This window comes from Rhipicephalus microplus, chromosome 5 (genome assembly GCF_043290135.1).
Source record: "Rhipicephalus microplus isolate Deutch F79 chromosome 5, USDA_Rmic, whole genome shotgun sequence".
In the NCBI taxonomy this organism is placed as follows: domain Eukaryota; kingdom Metazoa; phylum Arthropoda; class Arachnida; order Ixodida; family Ixodidae; genus Rhipicephalus; species Rhipicephalus microplus.
Window position 1 is genome coordinate 153,357,960 of NC_134704.1, and position 20,382 is coordinate 153,378,341.

General features: G+C 46.3%; 1 protein-coding gene across 8 annotated transcripts in view; it reads left to right on the forward strand.

Annotated features, from left to right (window-relative positions):
- The window catches only part of LOC142817981 (uncharacterized), a 193,702-nt gene that overhangs the window by 33,180 nt on the left and 140,140 nt on the right, over nucleotides 1-20,382 (forward strand). For 7 of the 8 annotated variants that reach the window (XR_012895456.1, XR_012895457.1, XR_012895455.1 and 4 more), the window contains exon 2: nucleotides 16,806-16,957. The exons of the other annotated variant lie outside the window; for it this stretch is intronic. Coding sequence is in view for 2 of the 7 variants with exons in the window: in XM_075896090.1 (XP_075752205.1) it covers nucleotides 16,806-16,957 (152 nt within the window). In the remaining 5 variants the exon portion in view is untranslated. The remainder of the gene's footprint in view (nucleotides 1-16,805; nucleotides 16,958-20,382) is intronic. 8 annotated transcript variants of the gene reach the window in all.

Consider the following 20,382-nt stretch of genomic DNA (forward strand, 5'->3'; position numbering starts at 1 on the left):
ATGGTCACTACCCAGATCCCCGTGCAAGTTGTGCCAAGTAGCAGATTCAACATTTTTAACAAAGGTAAGATCCGGCGTGGTGTCCCTCGTGCAGAAGTTACCCATCCTGGTCGGAAATACTGGGTCCGTGACCAGGTTGAGGTTCAAGTTCGCCGCTGCTTGCCACAAATCCTCGCCTTTACGGGATGACCGCAGGTAACCCCCACCCTGATGAGGCGCGTTGAAATTACCCGCCACCACAAGCGGGGAGATACCGGCCCTGGCGGCGGCCCTACTTAAGAGCGCCTCAAACCTTTGTTTCGAGTCATTTGGTGAACTATAAATATGCAGGATAAAAACGCTACTCTTTAAATGACCACCCCGAAGAATTTCGACCATTGAGTATTCCACTTTACTACTGTTCATAGAAAGATCATGCGAGATATATGTGTATCTCTTAGATACAAGCGTGCAAATGCCCCTTAGTTCGTCTCCATAAAGAGCGTGAGATGTGTAACCCGGCAGAATGACAGAATCCGAAAGCGTCTCCTGAAGCAAAATGACGTGCGGCTTTTCAGAGTGAGAACGAATGAACTGCTGAAGAAGTGCCTTCTGGCGGGTAAACCACCAGCAGTTCCACTGCCAAATACCTAACTCTTTAGGCTGACGCGCCATGATTAGATTCGAAAGATAAGTGCCTGCGTTCGAGCGCGTTGAACCTAGCGTCCAACGCACAGAAGTTAGCGTCCAACGTATTGACCTTGGCATCCAGTGCGCAGAACTTGTCCGCCAAGGTATCGACCTTAACATGAACAAATGCGACTGTTTGGCTAAGCGACTGGAACATGTCTGTGATCTCTGTTTTAAAACTTAGTTCCTCATCATACGCGGCCCTCGTAAAAGCCCTCTTTTTGGCTGGACGAACAGTACACTGCACTTTCATGGGTGTTTCAACGGGCGTCTCCGCGGGTTTTTCTACGGGCGTTTCCATGGCTGTTTCCATAGGTGTTTCCACCCGTGTTTCCATAGGCGTTTCAATAGGTGTTGACAGTCTAGTGACCTGAGGAGGTTGTGGAGCCTCACTCGTAGCGTTATTAGCATTCTTAAGTGCAATTATCTCGTCTCTAAGTTGCGCGATCGCCGCCTTTAGTGCAGCGTTCTCCCTTTCCAGCTGAATAATTCTACCATTGTTCTCCTCTGGCAGTATGCCCCCCGTTACCTGTTTCTGGGATCCTTTGACGCGGTCAGCCCACTCGGTCGCTGTGGCAGCAGGCACCTGAATGCTGGCGGCCGGGCCCCGTGATAGGGAACAGCCCCGGGACTGGGAACGGCTTGTGGATCGGGGACCGCTCCTGTATCGGGGGCGCTCCCTCGAGCTCCTGGACTGGGACCTGAACTTGTTGGCTGGTTCGGACAGGTGATGTATTGGTGGGAAGTCCTTGTCAAAGTCGCGTCTCTCTCTTCTGCGCTGTCTGACGATGTAAGGTATCTCGAATCTCTGTGTACAGGTTCTGTCAGCCGTTGAATGAGGCCCTCCACAGAAGGCGCACTTAGGTGAGCAAACATGCTGGTCACCAGAGGAGGTCATTCCGCAACCTCGACAGATAACATTTCCGGGAGTGGTGCACACGTCGGCTCTGTGGCCGAGTCTACAACAGGAATAGCAGACATCCGTCAGCCGTTGGTATAGGGTGCACTTGACTAAGCTGGGGCCACACATGACGTAATTTGGGACTCGAAGTCCTTCGAAGAGGATGACGACTGTGGTACAGTTCTTGATTTGCCGAACTTCGAGAACAGCGGGATTCCTCGGCTGAATAAGAAGTCTTCTGAGTACTTCGTCGTCAATTTCCATATTGATGTTCCTGATGATGCCCTTGCATGTGTTGTCGGGCGCAGCAATGTAAGAGCTAACCTCGTATCTTGTGGTATTAACGGTGATGGCCTCTGGACTTGCATATCCCTTGGCGTTGGCCTGCGATGGCGTACTAATCACAACAATGTTCTGCATAGCGTTAGGACAAATGATGTCTTCTGTTATATCCGCAGAGGAGAGACGCGCCACTGTCGTGAGGGCTTGAGAAATCCGGACATTAGTGGTATTCTTAAGGTTCAGGCCTCCCCGAGACCTAACAATGATTTGAAAATGCTCCCTTGGTAGATGAGGCATCCTTGACGCGTTAGCGAGGCGTTTCCTCACGTTGGCGAGAGATTGGGTGCCAGCGTTCTTGCTGTATGGTGGGCCTTGAACTTCAGCGCCCGCCACGGGTGCTTTAGCTGACTTACGCTGAGAAAGCGCCGTTGTCCATCCAGAACACTGGAATTATTCGGGATAAATGTCCTCCCCTTGCACAGTGACTTGCATAGCCATCTTGATAGCTCAAACGCGCTAAGCCTAGTGTTAGGCTTAGCTCAGCCTAACCTTAGACCTTGCAACATACGGCATGGTCGAGCAGGAAAGTATTTCAAAACTCGGTAAAAGATCGACCCACCATGACAAAATTGTTTCAACGTGGTCCTCAAGACTTCAGGCGTCGACTGGAGCAAAAGGCATTAAACACATAGCTAACTTTTACAGGAAAAAAGGTGAACAAGCAGGAGCTGGTGTTTAGACGACCGCATGAATCGGCGCCCCCTAGCGTCTCCACCAAATTTATGCATAAGCTTTTTTTAGCGTGGACTACACACGTACCTGTGATAAGATGGCTTTCGCACACTCTGGCTTCAATGTTCCGTACTCAAAGGCTACTTGTCACTGTGGCTCTCTTCACAGCCGTGGCCCACCTTGTTTTTTTTCTTCGTTCCATAGGTAATATACCTACGTTTGCCTTTGATGCTCGAGTAGGAGCAGCCAACGGCTCAACAACTGACCATGATTTATCACGACGAAGATAAACAGGCGGCCGTGTGCGCGAATCTTTATTTTATCTGAGGCTTGCGGCGAAGCGGTTCGCCATCGTCTACTCTTCTCGAGCCGGAAGTTGGTAGCAAATGTTGCATCCCACAATCCCTCGCTTTTTTATTGGTCACCTATTGGCTAAAAAAAGCCAGCTGGCTTAACAGAAGGTTGCTTTTGGCGCTGGCATTCCTGACAGCATTTGATGTACTGTTTGACACATGTTGAAAGTGCAGGCCAATAGTACTTCTCACTCACTCTGGCAAGTATACGTGAGTAGCCTAGGTGACCAGACGTGGGTTCGTCATGGCAAGCGAAAAGGACGTTGTCTCGCTTGTCCCGAGGAACCACCAGGAGGCAGGTACGGTCGTTCAAACGGGCATTCTTCTCGTATAGCACGCCACCCTGCATGCGAAACGACGTGGTATGGTTGTGTCGTGGCCCAGCAAGTGATTGATGATTGGTTGAATTTGTTCGTCATCGCACTTTCGTCTGCTCAGGCCCAACGAGTTAATGGCTCCCAGGAAGTCTTCGTCGTCCTCTGCTCCCTGACTGTCGAGATGAAGCGGGGCGCGTGACAGTGTGCCAGCGTCTGCATGCTTATGGCGGAACCTATAAACGATGATGACGCCAAATTCCTGCAGCTACAAGCTCCACCGTGCCAGTCGTCCCGAAGAGTCTCACATGTTTGCCAACCAACAGAGGGCATGGTTGTCTGTCACTATCTTGAAGGGACGACCATAAATGTGTGTGCGAAATTTGGCGTTTGCCCACAGTACTGCGAAGCACTTTTTCTCCGTAATGGAATAATTTGCCTCCGCACACGATAGGGAGCGGCTGGCGTAAGCTATGACTCATTCGATGCCATCTTGACGCTGAACGAGCACTGCACCGAGACCAACGTTGCTGGCGTCAGTATGCACCTCCATGTCAGCATCATCGTCAAAATGAGCGAGAACAGGCACTAACTGCATGCCCTGTCGCAGTTCAGCAAATGCTACTTGTTGGTCGTTTTCCCACACAATTGGTTTGTCGTCCCTTCTGAGCCGAGTCAGGGGTTCCGCTATCTGTGAAAAGCCGTCAATAAACCTGCGATAGTAGGCGCACGAACCAAGAAAGCGCCGGACGGCCTTCTTATCGATTGGAGCTGAAAATTCTGCAACAGCGGCAAGTTTGTCTGGATCGGGACAGACTCCTTCGATGCCAACTACATGTCCTAGAAATTTGAGTTCCTCATAACAGAAGTAGTACTTTTGTGGCTTTAGTGTGAGGTTCGCCGATCGCATAGCCTGCAGCACACTGCGCAATTGGTGAAAATGCTGCTCGAATGCGGCAGAAAAGAGCTTCACCTCATCGAGGTGCAAAAGTCTGCCACTTCAGCCCTGTGAGGACCATGTCCATCATTCGCTGGAAGGCTGCCGGCGCTGAACACAAGCCGAAAGGAACCACTAGAAATCGGTAGAGGCCGCCCAGAGTCACGAAACTGTTTTTTCGCGGCCTCGCTCATCTACCTCAATTTGCCAACACTCACTTTTCAGATCAAGAAAAGAGAAATATTGAGCATGACAAAGTCTATCCAGCGAGTCATCGATAGGCGGCAGCGGAAACACGTTCTTTTTGGTGATGTTGTAAAGCTTCCGGTAGTCGACGCAAAAGCATAGTGTCCCGTCTTTCTTTTTGACCAGGACAACCGGAGATGACCATGGGCTGTGTGAAGGTGCGATGACATCATCTTCAAGCATCTCTCGGACTTGCCTACCTATCGCTTCATGTTTTTTTTATTGACACATGATAAGGATGCTGGTTGATCAGGCGTGCGTCGTCGTACGTGATTATTCTGTGCTTTGTGAGGGATGTCTGGCGCACCTTAGAGGCACTTGTGAAGCAGGACCGGAATTCAAACAAGGATGCGCGCAGTGCAGTCTGGTTACTGCTCGACAGCGTAGGATTGATGTCGATATTACCGAATGCCGTGTCTGTGGCATTGATGGCCTTCTACCCGAAACAGTTGCCAATTTCTTCTATTACGTTGGGAAAAGCAATCGAAGTGCCGCGGAAGAGGTGTCGGTGTACGTTGCTAAAGTTGGTAACAAGCAACTGCGATCTGCCACCATAAAGCCGCATGACACTTCTGGCTACACAACTGCCTTGTTTTAGAAGGTGCTCTAAGTTAGTTTCGGTCACTGCTATGCCATCGCCCAAATTACAGCATGTGATGTAAACCATGACGCTTTTCAAGGAGGAAGCGCGACACTGTCTGCAAAAACTCGAAGTACATCGAGACGCCGTTCATCATTTTGTACATCAATTGCTCGGTGGACTGAAAATATGACACAACGCTCTTGCAAGTCAATAATAGTACTATACTCTTAAAGAAAGTCAACTCCAGGAATCACGTCACGGAAGCACTCACGTAAGGTAAGGCAGCTAGCGACAAACGAATCGACAGAAATCGACAAGCGACAGGAACCGAATCTGTGGAGGTTTCGTTCCTGCCAACGGCAAGTTATTTTATAATCTTGGATCAGAACTCTAGTAGCATAGGCTCATAGCGGAGGAACAACATGGCCGCCAGCCGTCCGAATCTGCAAGTTTTGCCATGGCGTGATTACTTTTTTTCAGCTGCGAGGCGAGCTACTCACTATATATTGAGTATTCGGCACTGGTGTCCACTAACGCGTCAACCGCGTAACCATCAATCGTCACTGCTATATCAAGGGAAAGCCGGTCGTATTATGCAGTATAGTAAAGTCTCTGAGTCGGTCGGAGGTCTTCGGCACATCGATGTTCAGTGACCCCAACCCTAGAAGTCGCTCCAGTTAGTTTTCCCGGCAGGGACTTGGAGACCATGAGGTAGAATACCGCTGGGGCAGTGACGAAGATTGCCTCGGCGACAGTGAACGCGACTGGCACCCAGCGGACGGTGATGTAAAACGCTGGACGAGGTAGCTTGCGATGTCGCGGGGTCACTGGCCGTACCGGGTTGGTGGCGAGTTCGCACAGAAGCCAATGCGGCGGTATGGGCACTGGCGGTACAATTAATCTGCTTCACCACAGTGAGAGCACAGAGGCCGGTGGTCGTGTGTACGCGAAATATCTGACTTCCGAGGGGACGTGCGCCTATCATCAATGTAATGAACTGGCTGCTTCTAATAATAATAACCTTCGACCTTCGATTACTGCTCATGGCAAGTTATTTTTTCACACACTTTTCTTTCGTCTTATTTGCATTGCATTGGTTATAATAACCTCCCCTATACATTCCTTGGCAATATTGTCTGTTACATCTTTATATATATATATATATATATATATATATATATATATATATATATATATATATATATATATATATATATATATATATATATATATATATATATATATATATATATATATATTATGGGGTGAAATTCAATGGATCCGGTGGAAAATGCGGTAGAAAAAGAGGTCGACAAACGTGCGAAAAAACACTAGTTTTACTAACGTTTCGGCAGGTGGGCCTGCCTTCGTCGGAGTGAATGGTTACACATGGCACACAGGGCACATATATGAGCCGCTTCTTTGCGTATCACACGGCTAAGTCATTATCAGTAGTTTAGGAAACAAGATTATATATCACCAAAGGTACGTGGCTATAGTGCATATACAGCTGAAAACGCGTATCATTATACAATAGTGAATTGGCTTGTATTGGATACCCTACAGCTTGTGTGTAATGAAACAGGTCAGCAAAATAACAGACTGCGCACGCATTAGCTCACTTGGTCATACGTTCTGCGGGATAATAACAGCCTAAAAACATTCAGTAGGCCTTTAAAAAAGAAAAAGAAGTTTAGAGAGATAAACAAAATCACAAAGCAGGCAGAGCAAAATGAATGCGAGTAAATGGTGAAGCGACAAAGGCCACCTACATTATGTAGGTAATATTTGACAATAGGCCAACATCGTGCGAAGAATATACACTTGTCAGCAAAGCAAAAAAGGGATTTACTAAGGCAATGTGCAAGTAAGCGTACCCGGGCTCTCGCTTATGCCGGCAGATAGTCTTTTGAATTTATGAATTAAAAATGACTCTTTTACTTCGCGTTCATGGTGTGATTTAAAACCCGATTCCAGTATTGTAGCTATCATGTTACTGAATGAATGACCGGCCTCGGTGACATGCCTTGAAATCGTTAAGTTATGAAGGGCATGCACATGAGCTTTATGATTATTTAAACGGTATCGAAAAGCAGTTTCAGTATGACCTATGTATGACCTATGGTCAATCTGTCATATACAATACATAGGTCATACTGAAACTGCTTTTCGATACCATTTCAATAATCATAAAGCTCATGTGCCCTTCCTAACTTACCGATTTCAATCTTTTAAAAAGAACACTCAAAGCTCATTTCTTGAACCAATAATTATAAGTTTTTCATAGCATGTACTGTTTTTAGTGCTTTTTTTCTTTCCTCTATACTTACATATGAACATTACGTGAAATACATTGTTATTGTTCATGGTGTATCTCTTTACATGCTTTCACTTTTGGTATGAATATATATGTGTATATAGATGTGTGTATATACTTATATGTATGTGTATGTATATTTAATATCAGTATTTATACAATTAGAAAACAGTTCTGTGCGCGTAAAAATGTCGATGTCTCCGATTATCATTACCGTAGTATTCTTTCTGTATAACTATTGTACACTTGTTTTTTAAGTTGACTTGATATTTCTTTTATTTTTTCCATTTTCGTGCATATTTTGTAATCCTTACCTAATGATCATGTACAGAGGGTCCCGGTACGGTTCTTCTGACCTTGGGACCCTCTTCTGCATATCCTTAACGATGTAACCATACTATGCAAAAAAATAAAGATTGATTGATTTGATTTGATTTGATTTGATACCTGATCCTCACCAGCAGCTTAGCCTCTTTGCACGCTCTTTAAGGTTTTTCTGACTTCTTCTATTATTACTGGTGAGGTGTTATCTGGGTTACTGCTAGTTATTGTAGTATAAAGGTCGCGGTTGTCCCGGCTACTGTACAGATCTCTGTAAAACACCTCCGCTATTTTAACTATCCTATCTATATTAGTATTAATTTTGCCTTCTTTGTCCCTTAGTGCATACATCCGATTTTTGCCTATCCCAAGTTTCCTCTTCACGGCTTTGACGCTTCCTCCATTTTTCGAAGCGTGTTCAATTATTTCCATGTTATACGTTCTTACATCGGATACCGTACGCTTATTAATAAACTTCGAAAGCTCTGCTAGTTCTCATTTGTCTGTTGTACTTGAGACGTTCATGCTTGGACGCTTGTTAATGAGTTTTTGAGATTAATGAGATTAATGAGATTTTCTGTTTCCTGGAAAGCTTGTCAGTGTGCTGTCTAACTAGCCTGCCTCCAACTTCCACTGCACACTCCGTAATTATACTCATCAGATTATTCTTCATTGTGTCTATGCTAGGGTTGGTTTCCTCACTAAGAGCCGAGTACCTGTTCTGAAGCGAGACTCTGAATTCCTGTGCTTTCCCTCTCAGTGCTAGCTCATTGATTGGCCTTTTCCGTATCACTTTTTGTCGTTCCTTCTTCAACTCTAGGTGCATTCGAGACCGTACTATTCTAAGGTCCCTGCATCGTACCTTGCCAACCACTTCCACATCCTGCACGATGTCTGGGTGTGCCCTCACTATAAAGTCTATTTCGTTCTGATTTTCGCCATTAGGGCTTCTCCATGTCAACTTACGGTTTTCTCGTTTTCGGTAGAAGGCATTGAAAATGTGTAAATCATTGCATTCTGCTAATTCTACTAGTACCTCTCCTCTAGCGTTTCTAGTACCAATGCCATAATCTGCTACTGCCTGGTCTCCAGCCTTCTTCTTGCCTACCTTTGCATTAAAGTCTCTCATCAGTATAGTATACTGTGTTTTTACCTTATTCATTGCAGATTACACGTGTTCATAGAAGCTTTCAAATGAAGTGTCATTATGGCTGGATGTAGACGCGTAAGCCTGTACCAGCTTCATCTTGTATCTCTCATTTAGTTTAATTATGACACCATCCTTTCACAATTCTATAGTATTCCTCTATGTTGCCAGTTATGTTTCTGTGAATTAGGAACCGCAATCCGAATTCTCTTCTGTCAGCCAAGCCCCGATAGCAAAGGACGTGCCCATTCTGTAGCACCGTATAGACGTCATCTTTGCTCCTAACCTCACTGAACCCTATTATATCCCATTTACCACCCTCTAGCTCTTCGAATACGACAGCTAGACTTGCCTCATTAGATAAGGTTCTAGCGGTAAACGTTTCCAAGTTCAGGTTGCAATAGCAGCCTGTCCACATCCAGAGATTCTTAGCACCCTCTGCTGCGTTCCAGATCTTACCGCCGCCGTGGTCAGTTTCGCAGCTGCTGGGGACTGAGGGTCATGACTAACAATTAGTAGCAAATAAATATAAAACAATTAAAACCGAACATTTAGTTATTTTTCTTGGTTTCAGTATTTGTCGCCTCCTCGCCTAGTCGTGTTTAAATTGTAACGTGGTTGTTGATGTCTGTCGCAATAGGTTTCAGACCACTTTTGGTTCCGACTTTTGCGACCTATTCAGATTAACCTTGTTGTGTGTGTGTATGTATGTATGACCCTCAGCAGTGACGACCTGATTGGACCAAGACGTCCTCCCCTGTTTCCCTAGTCCTGGCGTATAGGGACTGCGAAAGGACGAAAAAGTGGCAGGATAATACCTGAAGAGATAGATTCTTGCTTCGATTTTTCTTTCTGTAAAAACACAAATAAACCTCTCATACTCGACATCGGATCTTCAGTACACTTCCCTCCTACAGCAGCTCTTCAAAATAGCAGGGTTTGTGACAGCTTGCATGGCCGCGAGGAGACCAGGGCTGCCCGAAAGACCTCAGCATAACAACGGGGTTCAAGAAAATTAGAGCAACATGTCATTGGTGCGTTATATTTTGACTACAACGTATTATAAACAGCCATAGTATTAAACAGCGTTACTCAGGACGCTTTCTCCGTTTGCACCCGAAATGCACAATCACTGTTTTTGCTCGGTTGGCGGCACATGGATGATGCAAAACTCTAAACCTTTTTAATTTCAAAAATATACAATACAGGTTAATCCGAAGGGTGCACAGATACCTGGTGCTAAAGAATGAGTGAAGGAATGCAGCGTAGCGCTGCACAGGTCGGGCAGAAAGATTGTTTGTTGGAATGGTGTTGTCATATTCACAGTGGGAAATGCAATGAAGATGTATTGTTGCGCCAGCTCATCTGAGAAGTTTAAAAAAACGCATCCATTTTACAACAAGGAGCTTTTTTGAACGCCTACCGATTTTCGGGAGAACCAGCCGCTAGAGATTTTCTATTCGACTTTGCGCTGCGATACACCTCGTGCAGTGGCTATCGTGATGAGTTTTGAAATGCTGAGAACTTTGAGAATGGGTTCTCGTTAATTTTTGTGGCAGCATGGTGAGGTTCACGGACCATTAAAATCTAGATGACGAAAGAAAAAAGCCGTAGTTTGTTTTCGGTCTGCCAGCTTCACCAGCGAGTGCGGCCGCAGACGCTAGCAGACGATTCCGCTATCGTTCGCATTAGAACATTGGGGACGTGCCAAATATAGCCACAGAATTAAGCATTATGAATATACCCTCTTGTCCCGTAATCGCTTGAACAATATGGCTACAGCATGGGATCCATCGAGAAAAAATTGGCAGATCCCACGTACAGCAGATGATCCTTGATATGCGGAGCACGAATGAGGAAGGTTGGTAGTTCACTTTACAACTAGAACAACGTTACAAGGCGGACGCCAAACATACTGTAAATGGCTTCCATGCATTGATTATCATATTTGCGCCTGGAATTTTTGTTCGTGGTTCGTTCACGTGACGTGATACAAAATTTGACATATGTGAAGCGAGCGAAACAACCATGAGTGCGCTACGAGCCTGATATGAAGTAATGTTTTGGATGACATGCATATCATGATTATCATGTTTAGACGTGTCATTGATCTTTGTCGTCTATTCACGTCACGTAATACCAAACTTGGTATGTGTGAAGCTTTCGAAACGACTGCGAGTGCGTCATGAGCGTGGCATATAGTCATGTTCTTACTGACATGCATATCAGAATTTTCACGGTAGGGCTTGTCACTTGTGTTCTCCATGCAGTCATTTCATACCACACTAGTTTTTCAATATGTCATGTGAACTAAAGCACCACCAGAGCAGCAAGACCATGTCATGTAAATGATGACATTCATAACCTACATGTCATGCTTTGCTTGTTATGCCTAGTCACGTATGCTCGTCATACAGTCATGTTAGGTTATACTAATTTTGGTATAGATACTAATATTGAAATAGCAGTGAGACCTAAAAGACGTAGAAGGCTAGATAGATATATAGATAGAGAGATGTGGTCGATGTCACCGGTGTTCGCTAAAAATGATTCGCATTTATTAGACGGCAAGCTTGACGTCAGCTCCGGGTGATAACCTTCCAGCATCGGTCTCTTCTGAAGAAAAAGCCGTGTCACTGGCTGAGGAGAACATGCGAGCATAGGTCGGCAAAAAATGTGGAGCTCACTCAGACTCAGGCTCACAGTATTTTTCTGAGCTGGAATAATTCAGACTTGCACAAACGAAATTGTTCTTCAACTAGACTCCCTCAAACTCACCAAAATATCAGTTACCCAGACTCACTGAGACTGACTCACGTTTTGATATGAGTGTGAGTCAGTTTACTCATGAGTTCATTAGCTTAGCATTAGCATCTGACCATGATGTTAACGCTCATTCACACCAATATCTCAGCTAATTGCTTACCTTCACGCCTTTTGATATGGTACCATCGAAAACGTGTTACGAGTGGTTGCAAACCAGTCACAAAATTGCTATTGAAATAGATATGACCACTTGAGATATATTTACCAAGAACTTCTCTGGAAGAGCTGGTGGGGCGGGAGAACACTTGTGTTCAAACGAATGTCGAAATAGTGTATGAGTAATACTGCTTTGAAATATGCGTCGGTAGACGTGAGTGTAAACCTTTATCTCTGTAAGGCTGATAGTAAGGCTGGAAAGTAGTAGATATGGCCATAGGTTGGTAAAAACGGGAACTCACTCAGCCCCATTAATGAATAATGTTACGAGAAGGAGACAGACTTGGAGGGGTAGTCACCGATGTATTTACAGCCAGTTAAGCGAGCAGCGCCAGCTACACAGATTAGCTCGCGCCAGTCTATCTGCTTTGTCTTCTTCAACTCCATAGATGTACTGGCACGTAGCATGACTCCCGGCGGCGGAGGCACCATCCCGGTGCTTGTCTGAAAGGTCATTGACTGACGCATTCTTATAGGGCTTGATCCGCGAGACGTGTACAATATGACTGGACCGCATAGCAGATGATCATAGATAGATGGGCTCATCTCGTAGGTGACAGGTGTTACTTGACGCAATATACGGTAGGGTCCCGTGTAATGAGACAGACGTTTTTCTGATAGGCCCAGCCGACGATGAGGGGACCAGAGTAAAACGAGGGTACCAGAATCGAAATATACGTCTCTGTGTTCCGCATCGTACTTACGTCATTGGTTGGTTTGCGACGCCTTCAGCCGAGTGCGAGGGAGTTGACGGGCATGATCGGCTCGCGCAATCACGTCGCGGGCATACTCGCTGGTGGACGAGGTGTCAACTGAAATGACTGTGTCTAGCGGTAAAATCGGCTCTCTTCCGTACTATAAGTAGAACGGCGAAAAGCCCGCTGTGTCGTGACGGGATGAATTATACGTGAAAGTTGCGTAGGGTAAGGCAAGGTCCCCGTCTCGGTCATCGGGCGACACGTACGTAGTGAGCATATTTGTTAGAGTGTGGTAAATCGTTCCGTGTGGCCGTTTGTTTGAGGGTGGTAAGCGGTGGTCAGTGTGTGTTGCGTGGAACAAGAACGCAGAATGTCGGCGATGACATGGGATAGAAATGTACGGCCACGGTCTACCAGAAGTTGTCTCGGAGCACCATGAATCAATACAACGTCGCGTAACAAGAAGTCAGCGACGTCGGTTGCACAGCTGGTCGGAAGAGCTCGCGTAATAGAGTAGCGTGTGGCGTAGTCTGTAATCACAGCTATCCATTTGTTTCTCAATGTTGATGTGGGAAAAGGACCAAGCAGGTCTAACCCAACATGGTAAAATGGTTCCACGGTTATGTCAATTGGTTGAAGATGGCCAGCGGGTAGCATCGACGGTGTTTTACGACGTTGGCATAGTTCACACGTGACGGCGTATTGGCGTACCGAGCGAGCAAGCCCTGGCCAGAAGAAACGGCGCCGAACACGCTCGTACGTGCGGGATACGCCAATGTGTCCAGCCGTGGGAGCGTCGTGAAGTTCGGTGAGAACACAGCGGCGCAAATGCTTAGGCACAACAATGAGAAGGCCGGGCCCGTCTGGTCGGAAATTGTGACGGTATAGCACACCCTTTTGAATGGCAAAGTAGCGGACGAAAGCATCATTTGGGGAGGATTTCATACGGCTGATGCTGTCAAGCAGCACTGACAAGTCGGACACTGATAAGGTAGAGTTATGCGTGGGCTCGTCATAGTCCTCAGGATCGCCGACAGGGTACCGGGAGAGGCAATCGGCATCATGGTGTAGGCGGCCAGATTTGTAGACCACCGAATGGAAACTCTTGCATGCGCAAAGCCCAGTGACCAAGGCGGCCTGATGAATCTTTCGGAGAGTTGAGCCAGCAGAGCGCGTGGCGGTTGATAACTACCGAAAATGGGCGTCCGTACAGATAAGGTCGAAATTTCGCCACCGCCCATACAAGAACTAAGCACTCACGCTCTGTGGTCACATAGTTACGTTCAGAGGCGGATAGGAGGCGGCTAGCATCTGCAATAACGCAATCATGGCCATGTTGTTTCTTAGCCAGCACTGCACCAATGCCATGTCCACTTGCATCTGCACGGATTTCCGTAGGAGCAGCAGGGTTGAAATGTGTCAGAATCGGAGGAGTAGTGAGAAGAGCGATGAGAGTCGAGAACGCAGGAGCCTCTTCGGAGCCCCATGAAAATGGGGCGTCTTTCTTGAGAAGCTGCGTAAGCGGCCTCGCTATGTGCGCAAACTTTTTCACGAAGCGTCGGAAGTAGGAACATAGTCCGATAAAGCGGCGTACATCCTTCGCAGATCGTAGTACAGGAAAGTTTTTGACGGCGCTCATTTTTGCCGGGTCTGGTTGTACACATTTGGTGTCTACTAAATGGCCAAGCGCTGTGATTTGATGGCATCCAAAGTGACATTTGGACGAGTTGAGCTGCAAGCCAGCGTGACGGAAGATTCCTAAGATGGCTGAGAGGCACTCTATACGAGTTTCAAATGTTGGTGAAAAGACGATGACGTCATCCAAGTAGCACAAATAGGTAGACCATTTGAATCCTCTGAGCAGGCAGTCAATCATTCTTTCGAAGGTGGCTGGAGCGTTACAAAGGCTGAAGGGCATGACCTTGAACTGATATAGGCCATCGTAGGTGATGAATGCCGTCTTTTCGCGGTCCATTTCATCTACCTCTATCTGCCAGTAGCCGGTAGAAGGTCTATGGAGGAGAAATAGTGGGACCTATAGAGGCAATCAAGTGCATCATGTATTGTCAGCAGAGTGTACACGTCTTTTTGGTAATTTTATATAGATGTCGATAATCAACGCAGAAATGGCAGGCAGCGTCTTTCTTGCGGACTAGCACTACAGGAGAAGCCCAAGGTCTGCAGGATGGCTCAATGATGTCCTTGGTGAGCATTTTGTTGATCTCACTTTGGATATTGTGACGCTCGGCCACCGACACTCGATATGAACGCCTATGAATAGGATGTTCATTACCGGTTTATATGCAATGGGTCATACCAGCAGCTTGCCCCAACGGACGGCCGCTGAGGTCAAAAACGTCAATGTAGGACAACAGAACCCGGTGGAGCTCATCAGTCAGCTGCGGCGTTGAGTTGGAATTGATCGCCGACGTAACAGCGCTGTCGGAGCAAGTGGCAGATTGATGTTGAGCGTGGGGTCAGAAGGAGTGGCCATGGTGAAAACATCTACTGCATTGTCTTCTAAGGTGCACAGCAACGTCAAAGAGATTCCTTGTGGCAGCACTTGAGGTGTCAAGATAAAGTTGACAACTGGGAGACACTTAGAATTTCCTGTGACGGACAGAATGGTTTGCAATAATGTAATGCCGCGGTTTATGAGGACATCGGTGATAGGGGTCAGAACAGAGTCACCGTCGGTAACTGGCGGAATGGGACGAGCTATATGTAGGTCAATGTCTGTGGAGGGAGGCGCGCGTGTCCCGTTGCGCAGAGGTGACTCTGTTGCGGGCAAGTGTACACGGAGTGTACTGGTTATACAGTCTATGGGGGAAAAATGCGCGGATAGGAAGTCGAGGCCTAAGATTACGTCGTGGAGGCAATTATCAAGGACGGTGAAGAGCACAACGGTGTGTCGATCCACATTTCTCACACGAGCAGAGCACATTCCAATGATAGATGCTATTTCGCCATCCGCCACACGTATGAACTGAGTGGTCGCAGGTGTGAGAACCTTCTTGAGCTTGCGGCGAAAATCACTCGTCATCACGGAAAGTTGAGCGCCGGTGTCGACAAAAACAATGACATGTACGCTGTCTACTTGTACGTCTATAAAATTCCGTTTTGTTGGTATCGTCAAGAGAGGACTTTCGGTCAGTCCGAGTGATGCAGCGCCACCTCTTGGGGCTGCAACACCGTCGGAGAACCTTGTGGGAAGACGGGGGAAGATGGTCGGCGGTGCTGTGGAGAAAGAAACTGGCGACGTTGGGGGGATGGTGAGCGAGAGTAGCGGTGTTCAGTAGCAGGTTCCTGGGCAAAATGATCACGGCTGGTCTTATGGTGATAGGCAGGAAGTGCATAGAAGGGACGTGATGATGGTTGTGCAGGAGGACCCCAGCGACTTCTGCAATGGCGAGAAATGTGCCCGATTCTGTGACACGGGAAGCAGATCGGCTTGTCATCGTGTGCTCGCCGTGTCTCATCGTGTGGCACGTACAATAGCATTTGTGCTTCGCAACTAGTGAGACTCACTCAGCAAAATTGTCCTGAGCCCGGCCCACTCGGAATCACAAGCACAAGTATTTTCTGGTTTTAAACTCGCTAAAATATTGCTCACTCAGGCTTACAGTTTGGTCTGAGTCTGAGAAGGTGCGAGTGAGTCGACACATGAGTGAATTTACCGGCGTATTCCTAAAATTGTCCTTATTTAGTGTTGTGTGGTTTTCACAACGTAGGGTTTTTCTGACAAATTCAGTTTAGTAGTGCAGTGAACTGGGCAAGTTCGTACGGTTAATTATGATACAATGCAAAGAAATACGAAAACTTGCTTAGGCACACATACGACAGGACACGTCGGTGCTGTGCTTTGTCCGTGGTGTGCCTTAGTAGGTTTTGTTTAGTTCTTTTTGCACTGTAACGTACTTAATTGAGTATGTTGTCACGTCGCCCGATATTGAGCTAGCGGCCGTTTTTGGTGAGCAGTGCCGCATACTTTTTATCGTTGAAGAGTCGATTCACTCACTGGGCCTAACTGTATTGCTCACTTCGCTGGCTGTGAGCAGTCTTGACTTTGACAGAAACGAAACAACTCTCTGTGGCAAAAGGTAGGCGCAGTACCTAATTGACAGACGAACTAGGGCATATCGCTGGTTCTCAGGTAATGGCGCGAACGTCTCAACGTTTTTAAGAAATGTATAAATTAAATTCTAATTCAAAATGTTGAGATACTTAAAAGATGATGCAAACTTCTTTGTGATAATAGTAATAGTGTTGGTATATTCCATTACACAATTGTCATCTTGTTGGCATCTATTGTATTTATTTCAGCTGCTTAACACTACCTTGAAAATTTATGTTTATGCTACCAGCTATTTGATGTATAGACTGCCAAACGAAGTTACGTGCTTGTACTATTCAAAACTGGATTTACAAGAAATGTTCTTTAGGGTCGATGTAAATTACAACGTAGGCAGTCAAAGGTGAGTGGAATAAGTTGATTTTCGTGTGCCTAGCATCCTACAATATACACAACAAATTCGATATACTTATTTGACACGAAATAAGTGGCCGTGCTCTCACTTCATGTGCATTATTGAGGTTTCTGCGCTTCTTCATTTTTTTCTCTGCCTCGCGGCAATGCGAAATTGCAAAATGAACGAGAGAAAGATCAGTGAATTGTCACTCAAGAACACCAGTGGTACATAGCATGAAATATTAAGGACCAGAGAGTACTTAATGAAATGCGTGAAGGAATACAAATGACTTAGTACAAGTAAATAAAGAAACGAGTTTCATAGCGCAAGATCCTGCAGAAATCAAATGAACTAGCTTGAGCGTAGAAGCACACAACACCGTGAACTTTTATTCACTCTTTACAGATGTCTTATAATAAACGCAAGTGAAATGTTGTTCTTAGGAGCGTTTTCTACTGAGGCTTCTAAAAGAAGCTTTTGAGCTCGAGCACACGGGTTTACCTGGTTACATAGTTTGATTCATTCACGTGTTACTTCGTACAAATATTTTTGTACATATTTCAGGAGTACCTTATTATTTTCATGACTTACAAAAGTGTTTTATTGTCGCTTTCTGCTGCTTCTAATTAAAAAAAGTTGTATTTTGTCCTATCTGTATATTTTTCTGAGTGAATGCAGTCAAGTGGTGACTGAATGAAGCACCTATACAGAGTGTTTAAATGCACCTGTCACGGAGGTGAATAAACTCAAATTAAAACCTGCTGAACGCTGGTGCTGCTTTCAGATGGCGGTAAATGCAAGAAAACTCGTATATATAGAGGTTGGCCACGTGAAGTAGGCACACGATGATGGTTCCCAGGAGGTTAAAAGGGTACTGACACCCCTTTTTGAAGGCGGGTTTACTCTGCCAAGCAAATCTCCTGTATACAGAGACTGATCTGAGCAAAAGTGACGCTCAGGAAATATAAGATATTTTATTTTGATAAGTCGATTTTTTTGCGGCACATCCACTGCCATCAACATGAAGTTGACGTCAAGCTGCAGGACTAATCCTGGTGACTTCTTGCAGCAGTCTGGCTAGTTGTGACGACATCAAGCACCAGAACATAAAATATTCAGCTTGCGCGTCACCTTTTCGAATGTCTGCTTGCGCCGTGTAGTTATGCGGTTCGTCTATCGTTGTGTTGCCTCTCGTGGGGCACGCAGCAGACGAAAGAACCGGTCGAAAAAAAGACGTGTCGATGGGGATACACAATGAAATCTTGTGCTAGGGTTCCCAGATGCGCGCGTTCTCTTGTAGGGTGGAGTCAATCTTTGAAGGGGTGAGTGCCACCTTCCGATCAGCAGCTGTCATTCGGCTTCTTCCGTCTGGTAACGGCTGGTCGAGGGACACACGTTCGGGGTGTTTTCTCGGGCAAAGTGCCCTGGCGTTGCGTTACACAGGACGCAAACCACTCGCGAAATGGCTATAGGTGGTTCAGATTTCCGAAACACCCGATAAGGTGACTCTTGTGGCTGACAAAGATCAAGCGCGACAAGTGCTGACCCACTGACCGTTCGTCTTTGTGCAGTGCAAGTTATGCTATTTCAGCATTTTGAGAGTTAAAACCTAAAGCGCTATCACATGGGTGCTTTTGATCATGATCGAACCTGATTTGATTAACTCTCTTACATCTGCTGCAGAAGGATGCCAACCATTGTTCAGTGGTATGATCCCAATCATACTTAAGAGCAATCACCAGTGCACTGGGTGCATTATACGTTCACTTGCATGCTGCGTACATGCGCATTTCAATTGTTTATTTTGGATAGCGAAAAAATACGCCTTTTTTATCGCTTGCACATCTTCGTGCTTGTACGCAAGCCTCATTTGCACGAAGATGTGCACCTACGTTGTAAGCTTGTTGCTACCGGCAACTTCAACTATTTGTTTTTGTGTAATATCTGAGCAAAAGCGGGATCCTGTCAGTTTATTGTCAAAAAATATTTTCCAAGTGTTCCCGCATTAAAAAAAATTAACCCCTATCGGCATGTTAAACTGCACATGTCGTGGAAAGACGATAGTCTCCTGTCAAGAAAGAGTGAACAACGCGTTCATTTGATGGTCTACGAAAGAAAATCGATGAGTACTATTCTGTAGGCGCTGCGTTAGAGTGCCTCGAGTGTGCAGCGGTGGCGAACGAGCGCATCAAGTCACGTCACACGTCAGACATGAGCGCTATCTAGTAGTTATCTTGGAAAACGAAACGCGCGGCTCTGAGACGAAAAATCACCGCATATCCGCGACGTGAATGATGACGAGTGGGGTGAAGCGGACGGATGTATGGAGGGGGGCGCAGTGAGCGCTCCATGGTGTCGCACGCACTCCACATCAGCTCCATGGACTTTTTTCACTCTCTGTGGATCGTCATTACTACACCCTTGAATTGTGAGCTTCTCGTCACTAACAATTCCTACGCTTGAAGAAGACACCACTCCTGTCCAGGTGGGCCCAGCTTTGGATCTTTGAGGCAATTTTCACTGCGGTGTCTTCGCCACCTCCCTAGGGGAGCTTCTTGTGGCGCTCTGGGCCCAGTGATGGCGGCGGACAACGTGGTTATGGGCTACATCCTGTCTCAACGCAAGTAGTGTCCATGGATGATCATGATGAAAACATTTTATTATGAAAATTCAAAGAAAACGAGGATGGTTTCTATTCCAGACTTCTATGGGAAGCTCTGCGAAAGCCCAGGCCCTCAGAATGAGGGCCCGGCCGACCTAGGAGCGCCGTCATGAAGGGTGCTTTTCCACTGCTTTGGAGGGAAGTAAGCGGTGGAGCACTCAACAGCAACGTGAAAAGTTGTGTAAATAGCGCCACAGCCTAGAAAGGCATCAGTTTAACGAGTTGCGTATGGTTTATTGATGAAGTGGAGGTTCGGAAAAGATCGGGCCTGCAGTTGGGGAAGTGTGACAGCTCCCTCACGTGTGAAGGAGTCTGGTGGGAGTTGGTATGGTTGTCGTTGACGCATGTAATGTTGTGTGACTTCGTGATATGTGAGAAGTGGGAAAGCTGGCTCTGTATTGGCCTATTCACTGCGCGGGGTCGCTCGAAGGGCGAGTTCCTGAGCAGCCGCTTGAGCGCGTGCATTACCCCACAGTGAGGCATGACCATAAGTCCAGAGCAGGTGTATGACGTGGCTCCTGTGTGAAGCAAGTTTTGATGTGCGTAAGAGAAAATAATGCGAACTTTTGGGAATGCTGCGACCTGTTAGAAAAGCCCGACATGCCACTTGCGAATCAATTAGTATGTCGTATGTTTCCACTGGAAGACACAACGTGTGTTGTATCGCCAAGTTCAACGCCAGGATCTTGCGCGAATTTTCGGCTGAAGATGGGGAACATATTGAGAATGCACTTACGATCTCATGAGTGCCGCTAACAACCACCGCTGT